The sequence below is a fragment of the Mus pahari genome, unplaced genomic scaffold (assembly GCF_900095145.1).
Source record: "Mus pahari unplaced genomic scaffold, PAHARI_EIJ_v1.1 scaffold_7960_1, whole genome shotgun sequence".
In the NCBI taxonomy this organism is placed as follows: domain Eukaryota; kingdom Metazoa; phylum Chordata; class Mammalia; order Rodentia; family Muridae; genus Mus; species Mus pahari.
The window spans coordinates 18411-28237 of NW_018391704.1; the positions used below are offsets into that span (position 1 = coordinate 18411).

At 32.7% G+C, this 9827-nt stretch overlaps 1 protein-coding gene across 1 annotated transcript in view; it reads left to right on the forward strand.

Annotated features, from left to right (window-relative positions):
• LOC110314662 (vomeronasal type-2 receptor 116-like) overlaps positions 1 to 9827 on the forward strand; it is a 17316-nt gene that overhangs the window by 5972 nt on the left and 1517 nt on the right. The window contains exons 3-6 of the mRNA XM_021188916.1: positions 1245 to 2057; positions 2467 to 2694; positions 7292 to 7415; positions 9640 to 9824. Of these exons, the coding sequence (XP_021044575.1) occupies positions 1245 to 2057; positions 2467 to 2694; positions 7292 to 7415; positions 9640 to 9824 (1350 nt within the window). The remainder of the gene's footprint in view (positions 1 to 1244; positions 2058 to 2466; positions 2695 to 7291; positions 7416 to 9639; positions 9825 to 9827) is intronic.

Below are 9827 nucleotides of genomic sequence, written 5' to 3' on the forward strand. Positions count from 1 at the left end.
TTATAAGTGTAGTCACCAGTGACAAGCTATGGTGGAACAGAAGTATATTTTACAAACATTCCCTCTATAAGCCAACTTTTATATATCTGGTGTATTTTTTGCAAAGGCATGGTTGACCATTCTTAGCCTGGGCTCTTTTGACATTTCAGTGGCATTAGAGTGGATGAAAACCTCCAATCAAGTCTGTGGAGTTAGACATTTTACTACCAGTGAATTTATGACTAACCATTAAGAACCATAGTGACAATTTTCATTAGACACTATGGGAAAAAATTTCAACAGCATACTGTCTTAGTTATTATCAGTCTTTTTCTTTAATGATGTAAATGTTTTGTCATATCTTTACAAAAACTAATTGCTCTGTTTTACCTTGGTTTTCTTTTTTTTTCCCTTATGATAAGTTATAAGAGAACTTCACAAGTGAACTTTTCTAAGAAAGAGTAGTTATGTATTTCCAATAATTTGTTCTTTCATATTTTTCCACATGATTATTAGTCTATCATTATCATATACTTTGTATGCAAGAGATAACTCAATTCAATATAATTTTGTTTCTATATATTTTCCTCAAGATATTCAACTTCTGAGTCCTATATATTTTGCCACATCATTACCAGGGTACTTAGTAGGATACGTTTTTTTTTTTTATTTGAATTGCTGCTAACATTTTAAGCTGCCAAACATTGTTTACCTTTTAAAATTTATTTGTTCTGATTATCTGCTTCTTGAAGAGGCACAAAATCAGATATTCCCAGAATATTTTGGAGCCTTATCCTAAAAAGGAATTCTCTGACATCTTTATGTGAGTCACAACCTATAGAATACAAGGAATACTTTCAAGTAGAGCAAGATATTTTTTTCCTAAAATCTAAAGCAGTATTATGTATAGAAATTTTCTGGTAAACCTTCATTGTATTTCTGGATTAAGGAATAAATGACTTTTGAAAAAATATTAATAAAATATCACCAAGATGTAAATACATTAAAATCCCTCCAAACATTGAAAACAGAAATATCCATGACTAAAACTGAAAGACAGAATAGCAGTTATTATTGTAAGGAAATAATTCTTTGTCAAACAGCTATGCTTGCTGTTTCTCCTTGAAGTGGATATGCCAGGCTTCTACATTTGCTGATTTGAATCAGAGAAAAGAGGAAATGTCATAGATAATTAACTCTTGCAGGTAAATATGATTACTGGCTTCTTTAGGGTACCACACCTCATGCTGTTCTTTGTGTTGTAGTTCCTTCATCTTACCTATGGACCTTTCCATTCCATGTTCAGTGATGATGAACAATATCCCTATCTCTATCAGATGGCCCCAAGGGACACATCTCTAGCATTGGCAATTGTTTCCTTCATACTTTTCTTCCACTGGAAATGGGTTGGCCTTGTCATCCCTGTTGATGAGCAAGGCAAACAATTTCTCTCGGAGTTGGAAAAAGAGAGTGAAAACAAGGAAATTTGCTTTGCTTTTGTGAACATGGTACCAGTCGATGAGATTTCATTCTATCAAAAAACTGAAATGAAGTATAAACAAATTGTAATGTCATCCACAAATGTTATTATCATTTATGGGGAAACACACAGTAATATTGAATTGAGCTTCAGAATGTGGGAATCTACAGTTATAAAGAGAATATGGATCACCACAGTACAAATGAATTTCCCTACCAGTAAGAAAGACTTAACTCATGGCACATTCTATGGGACTTTTACTTTTCTACACCACCATCGTGAGATACCTGGCTTTAAAAAGTTTGTGCAATCATTGTGCCATCTCAAAAGAACTGATTTATATCTAGCAATTCCAGAGTGGAAGTACTTTAACTGTGAAGCTTTAACATGTAATTGTAAATTACTGATGAATTATTCATCTAATTCATCATTGCAATGGCTAATGGAACAGAAATTTGACATAACTTTTAGTGATGGTAGTCAAAACATATATAATGCTGTGTATGCCATGGCCCATGCACTCCATGAGACAAATCTGCAACAGGTTGATAATCAGGCAATAGACAATGGGAAAGGAGCAATTTCTCACTGCTTGTTGGTAGAGTACCTTTTATTGGATTATATTTCTATGTCTTCAATCGTGTAACTGTTTTTGGTCTCTCTGATGCCCACATTACTGAAATAGGAAATATTTTCCAAAATAGTTAAGTTTCTGAACATTTTTCCTAAAGAAAAAGAAACTCTAGTCACTATCATAAATGTGATTGGTAAAAGAAGTCACAGTTTATCAAAGAAAATTTGTGGTTTTTTAGAGAGCACCCAGATGTCACCATACCCCTTACATTATTGGGAATTCTTGGAATATTATGATAGCTTCATTTATCCTTTTGCATTTATTGGCTTTCTATCTTTCATTCTTTAAATGTAGTGCCTTTACTATAAAATCAGAATACATTTTATGTCTTTAAGGAATGGTGTATACATTACAGTACAATATTGTCTTTTAGATAAACTCTTTTCTGAGAAAGACCCACTTCACTAATCCTCTTGGGGACAAAGTGATTATGAAACATAGAGTAATACTGCAGGAAGATTATGACATTTTTCACTTTGGGAATATCTCACAACACCTTGGGATTAAGGTGAAATTAGGAAAGTTCATCCCATATTTTCCACATGGACAACACTTTCACTTATATGGAGACATGATTGAACTGGCCACAGGAAGTAGAAAGGTGAGTGTGTACTAACTTACTGATGTACAATACACAACAGTAAACATTTTCAAGTAGATACATGATAACATGTTGAAATGTAAAATTTGTTAAATCAGGATCCAATTTCTAGGTTCCTGTGTTGTTTCTTTTTATCATTTTTGACATTTTTACCAATTCTTTGAAGATTGAAACATGCATAAATTCTATCTTTGACATATCATCACCATTTTCTGCAATTTAATGAATACAAAACTGTTCTTCGCAAGTGGTTTATATTCTTTCCTTTAAAGTAACAGAATTTTCTTCCTATTATTGTTGTTATTACTCACTAATATCTGCCATTAACTTAAACTTCTAGAACAGATGTTGATTGGAGAGAGACTAATTTTACAGCTATGAAACACTAAGAGTCATAATTGATAACCCTTGTCATCATATCAAAAACTGTCTTCCCATATAATATTAGGACACTTTCTACCTTCAATAATGAACACAATTACAGAGATTCATATTCACAGAAATATATATTTTTTAATAAATTTGAAGAACCCCTTCACTTTAATTAAGATGAACAGAACTTCAACAGGACATATAGACAGCACTAGAACAACAGATAAAGAAATAGCTTTTAATACACCTCAAATACAGCAATAACAGGAACCACTCAAAAGCATCAAATAACTTTCCATTATAATTGATTATTTTTGTTAACTTTCTCTAAATGAAATGAAAGACAACAATCCTGTTTTTTTAAGACATTTCTTAGCTGCCTTCAGAGAGTGGGGGACAAATTCATATACTGAGAGAGAACTTTTCTTTATAATAAAATTGAGGAAAACATTATAAAATGTTATAAGAGGGATAAAGGAAGTTCAATAATAACACCTTTGATGGATGTGTATGGTATAGTTCTTGACAATAACACCTTCCAAAAGAACACTACACACTACAGAAAGATTATTCTTTGAGAAAAGTGTGAATTTTTTTGAAATTGGGTTTTTTATGTATTGAAAATGGCTTAATATTTTCACATAATATATCCTAAATACAGTTTCCCATCCACCTTTTGGAATGTGACCAATCTCAGTTTTACTTGCAACTATATCATAGTTAATACTCCTATCCTGCCCCCCTCCACAACTGCCAGTTCCATCAGATTCACTTTCTGTCTCTCATTAGAACATAATAGGATTTTGTGGGAGAATAATAAAATAAAAAATATTTCAGAAAAACTAAGACATCATAAGAAGACAAAATTTTCACAACACACTATGGTAACTACACATTTAAAATTGAACTAGGTGAAAGGACCAGGAAATCCTACTTCATATCTTATATATTGACTAGTAGTGATTGAAGCATGTTGTAGTGATAGACAATTGAGTGATAGATTCCCCTTTTCAGTACTTAGAATATTTATTTTTGAAATGATAATTCAAACTTTAAATTCTATAATCAGAATATCTAGAGTTTTTGAAGCCAATTATTCAACATGTTCATGTGGAATAAGTATAATAAGAAACTCCTATATACTGTTAACATTGAACTGTAAAAGGATTTCTGGGACACAATGATGTTATCTGTCAATGCAAATTCTATATAAAAACCCTGAAATAGACTCCCCTTTTCAATGCCAGCCCAAACAAAACTCTGGTAGTCAAATACTCTTGGTATCTTCTTTTATTACTAATTATCCATAAAAAATCCCCAAGTGCTAAGCACAGTGGACAAATTTTTGTAACCCAGAAAACTTCTGTTGCACTATCTGGAAATTAATCTAATTTAAACTGAATGTCCTCAGGCCTAGGGAGGATAAGTGTGAAAATAAAGCCACATTGACATTTTTGGCCAAATTGGGCCAACTCATTGCTTCCACTTGACTATTCCACATATTGTAGACAGGATTTCCTGAGGTTTCTGGTATCAGACCAATTCTCAGTTTTGCTTGCAAACGTATCAGAGTTAATTCTCCTCCACAGGTGCTGATTCTCCTGGATTGCTAATTCTTTTCCTACTTTGGATTTTTGTCAACTGTCTATTCATTCAGTTAGAAAATGAATATTTTTGGAGTTGTGCTAATTATAACATAATTAAGCAATTCCTACTTGACCATAAGAGAGAGAGAGGGGGGGGAGATACCCCTCATATGTGTCCATGTGGCACATGGTATTGACCTATAAAGCATCATTTTGCAATCATATTCTTAACATGCAAATGGAATACTTTGTAATGGAGTCTAGAAACAAGCAAACAAACATAAAACCTAGTATTATTATCAGGGTTCATTTTCGATTTTATATCCTACCTCTTTCCTTATTTCTTCCATTTAAAAATGAATGCATGACCTACTCCAGGCAATGAAGTAACAGAGAATTATCTTTTGAAATACTTTCATTTTCCAGGCCTTCAGAGCTTTTAATCTGAGCATTTACTGTCTGAAGCATGCCACAGTTTTTATCAGGCCATCTTATGCAGTGCTTTATTCTTGGATTTTCTCTTTCAGGTCATATTTTATTAGAGATATGCTTTAAGAAAAGGTTATCTTTAGTTTTGTTATAGATGTTTATCTTAATTGTGAGCAAATGAACACATTAGTATTCATGTTTAAATAATATAGTGGTGAAAATTAGTATTTTATAGCTCTATTCATGGTATAAATTTAGGTTAACAATTTTGAATAAGCATGTCAGTGGTATGAATATAATATATGTCTATAACATGTCTGGGTTTGCTTTCTGCATGAGGGATATATCTCCAGGTAGGGCTGTCTCTGTGTGACCTTTCTTTCAGTCTCTGCTCTAGTCATTGTCCCTGTATTTCCTTCAGATAGAAGCAATTCTGTGTTAAAATTTTGGAGACAGTTGTGTGTCCCCATTCTTCAACTGAGGCGCCATGCCTAATCTCTGGATATGGTCTCCACATGTTCTCCCTCACCACTCTTGGTGTACTTCAGCTAATGACATTCCTGTGGATTTCTGGGAGGCTCTTGATTTCCTGGTATCTGGGACTTTCTGGTTGCTACCCACAGTTCCCCTTCCCTGATTGCTACACACTTTTGTTCAATGTCTTGACCATCTGTATAGCTCTCCATCTTTTCATATACCTTATTATTTCCTTATATTTTCTTCTCTCCCTCTTCTTTTCCTCTCAGGGAGATTTTTTACCAGGGATTCAAGCCTAGTTCAAAATATACAGTTCAATTAAGTGTAATACACCACACATTATAGAAGTACAGTATTTTCCAGAAAAGTTCAGAAATGGCTCTTAACAAAGTCCAACATTCACTCAGAGGTAAAGAAACAAAACAAGTGATAGAACAAAAGGAACACATATTGATATTAGAATATTTTCTTTCCCCAAAATAGTGACATTGGTACAATACATGAAGAGAAAATTATCCATGAAATTCAGAAATAATGTCAGGGTTTTTTGTGGTTCATGTATTTTTCCAAGCACTTTAGAGGGAGAGATCTTAAAATCTCTGCTGGTTTCTTGTAAGTGTACACTATATTGTGAGTCTAAACCAATAATGTTTGATATGGGGACACTATGTTAAAATAAATTAACATAAAGTATAAAAGTAAGCACATTTTCCTTACTCTAGCTCTAGCTCTAGTCTTTAAAACATCACAAAATGTTAACATAAAGTTAAAGAAAATGTTGGGGGGAAATGGAGAAAATGTACTCTGATCTTGATTCAGAGTATTAGTCTACTGGTATTTCATGGTAAGACCTTGTTTCAATAAATTCAAAACATAGGAAAAATTCTTCAAATCCTCAAATAACTTTAAACAATCTAGTTTTTATCCAGCTTTTTTCAGTATTTCAGCCACTGGAGAATATTTTGACTTCATGAAACACTACATATTCAAGGTCCCTACAGATTTGTTTATCTTTTCCAACCATATTAAACCACTGTCTGCATATTCCACTATTTTATTATGTACAGTTTCTCATGTTTGCAATGGTAATTTATTCAAGGTCATATTTGTTATTTGTGACTTATAGACATACTTTTCTGTTTCATTTTTTTTCAAATACTAACTTGTATCACTGTTGCTTCAATAAAACTTTGAACATAGGTCAAGAGAATAGGAAGAGGTAATTTGCAATATGGCTTATTGTCATAGAAAGTCAAGTGTGGATATCAGGAAACTGGAACTAATGCATAGATCTTAAAAGAACACAGCTTACTGGCTCAACTACCCACAGTGAGATGGGCAAACCTATGTCAATTACCATTTAAGAAAATTCTTCAAAGATCTGAGGAACTAGTATTGTCTGAGAAAATATCTCAATGAAAGTTTCTTCCATTTACAGCACTTAGTGCAAAATTGAAAATAATGAACTAAAAAATTTCAGGTTGCAATATCTGTAGTTTTTGCACACAGATCAATATGAGCTATTTTGCCTGAATTACTAGACACTCAGAAATTATTCCACACTTCTTCAATGCATTTCCAACATTTATAGCTGGTCATTAAACACTGGACAGAGTGAAATGTCAATTAGTTTTTGTACATAAAATGAGCTTATTGAAATCTTAATGTACTAATATAAAATATAAGAGAAATGTATAAAACTCATTATCAGCATGTGTTTAATTTTCTCACAGATGCCATCTTCTCTGTGTAGTACAGATTGTAGTCCTGGATTCAGAAGATTCTGGAAGGAGGGAATGGCAGCCTGCTGCTTTGTTTGCAGCCCTTGCCATGAAAATGAAATTTCTAATGAGACAAGTGAGTATTTTCTGCTCTGATAAGTCCTGCATGTATGGATTCCTCTTGTACCACACTTGGATGAAAAAGTCAATTAAAAGGCAACTGTAAATATAAAATATATCATTTCTCCAAATTTACTAATTGCAGATATAAAAATCATTAACAAAATTTTGCAAAAACAAATAAACATACCTTGTGCCTTGACCTCCATGTTGACTCTTTGCAAATTCATGGTAGATTACATTTCACAAAGAAATAGTTCAGAAAATGTAACTGCAATTTGAAGGTATTCTGGACAAGATTTTCCAAATAAGCAGTCTATTATAAAAATACATGAACATTGGTTTATAGTCATAGTTTTGTGTATATAAATTTAGTCTTATTTTATGAAAATATATGACCTAAATATGATTTTGTACCTTATGTACATATTGGAACCCTGAAGAAGCAACTATAATATATACTTTACTAGACTAGATCATGAGACAGCGAGATACAAAACCCATGTTCACTGTTCAATTAATAGAGAAGACAAAAGTATTTGCAAATTTATGAGAAAATGCTATGTATATAATATTTAGAGGGCCATATTCAAAGCCAGATATAATATGAATCCAAGAAGTAGTGGATAAGAGTTGACCAATCATGTGCTATATACAACAAGAATCATATTTATTATATTGCATATCACACTCATTATTATAATAATAATTTAGGGTTTGCAAAATGCAAAAAGCTTATGGTTAGCTTTCAAATTATGTTGACTTTCATTCTACATATTGAATTAAGTTCTTAAGATATATGTCTGTGAGATGGTTCATCAGTTCAATCATTTGTTGCTAAAACTTTCAATTTGAATTTATTACCAAGACGCATGTAGTCGAACCAATCCACCTATTTGGAAGAGGTCCTACTGAAATTGGTTTAGATGTCAAAAATCAAATAAGAATAAACATCAAATTTTCATCCAAAAATCCGTATAATATTTTTGTTACTTTAATTTGTTAACACATGTACAGGTACACATATGAGCAAATAATAGCCCCTGTAGTTACATTTACATGCACTTGTGAGATAGTTGTCATGGGTGCTGGTGTTTGAAAACAGGTTCTCTGGTAGAGCAAAGTATTCTACTTATAGCTAATACACTTTCTAAGGAAGTTAGGCGACTTATCAAATAATAGCTCTCCACAAATACATCATTGTAGAAAAGAATTCTGGAAACCAAGGAAGCTCATTAACATTTTACGAAATGACATGAAAACTAAGTACAATTACAAATACAGTTGATATTGTTATCATCTTGTGGATTAATACTTATGAATGGTGTACTATTGCTTAACAGAAGCTACCTGGGTTACCACCCTGGCTTGAGGATTCCTCTGTTCTATTGCTTATTCTATTTGTCCATACTGATTTCATGCCTGAGTACATTCACAGACACTGAGTTTTATAAAAATGGAGATGAGGCCATGAGGAAAGTTCTCAGCATTCNAAATGAAGTAGGAATTAAAGTGAAGGATGTGTTTATACGAAGTATTTAGAGAAGAATTTTTTCCCTCAGTGCTAATATTAGTGCATATAATGAACAATAATCAGAACTTTTATTTCATTTAGGCTAGTGAATTCTTGTGTAGCTAATAAAGATCTTGTCCAAGTAGAAGTCAGAGACACAATGTGACATAGAGGGTAAATTTATCGAATAGTCAATGATCTCAGAAAACAATCAGTGTGGCGATTTGTATTTACCCTACCTCATTGTGGTTTATGAATGTATCTTATCTGATTTAAGTAATCTACTTTATATCAAGATAGAACCAAAAAAACGCCTTCAGAAATCTTTGCTTTCTGATAATATTTTAAATGATATAATCAAAATTTAAAAAGACAAAGAAATAATTGCTTGGTTTTATTTCCCTTAAAACGTTATGAACACTATGAATTGAAAGCAATTGTGTTCAGCAATATCCTTCAAATTACATCCTCAGCATGAGAGACAGCATTACAAGGCTTCTTTCAACATTCTTACTTGAAATACCTTTCAGTAAAAATTTCTAAAAGCAGCACTAACAAAACTTTCTTTGGATATCAGATATGGATCAATGTGTGAATTGTCCTGAATACCAGTATGCCAACACTAAACGAAACAAATGCATTCAGAAAGGAGTCACCTTTCTAAGCTATGAAGACCCCTTGGGGATGGCACTTGCCTCAATGGCCTTCTTGTTCTCTGCATTCACAGCTGTGGCACTTTGTGTCTTTGTGAAGCACCATGATACTCCTATTGTAAAAGCCAATAACAGAATCCTCAGCTACGTGTTGCTCATGTCACTCATGATCTGTTTTCTGTGCTCCTTTTTCTTCATTGGCCATCCTAACAGAGTCACCTGTGTCTTACAGCAAATCACATTTGGAACTATATTCACTGTG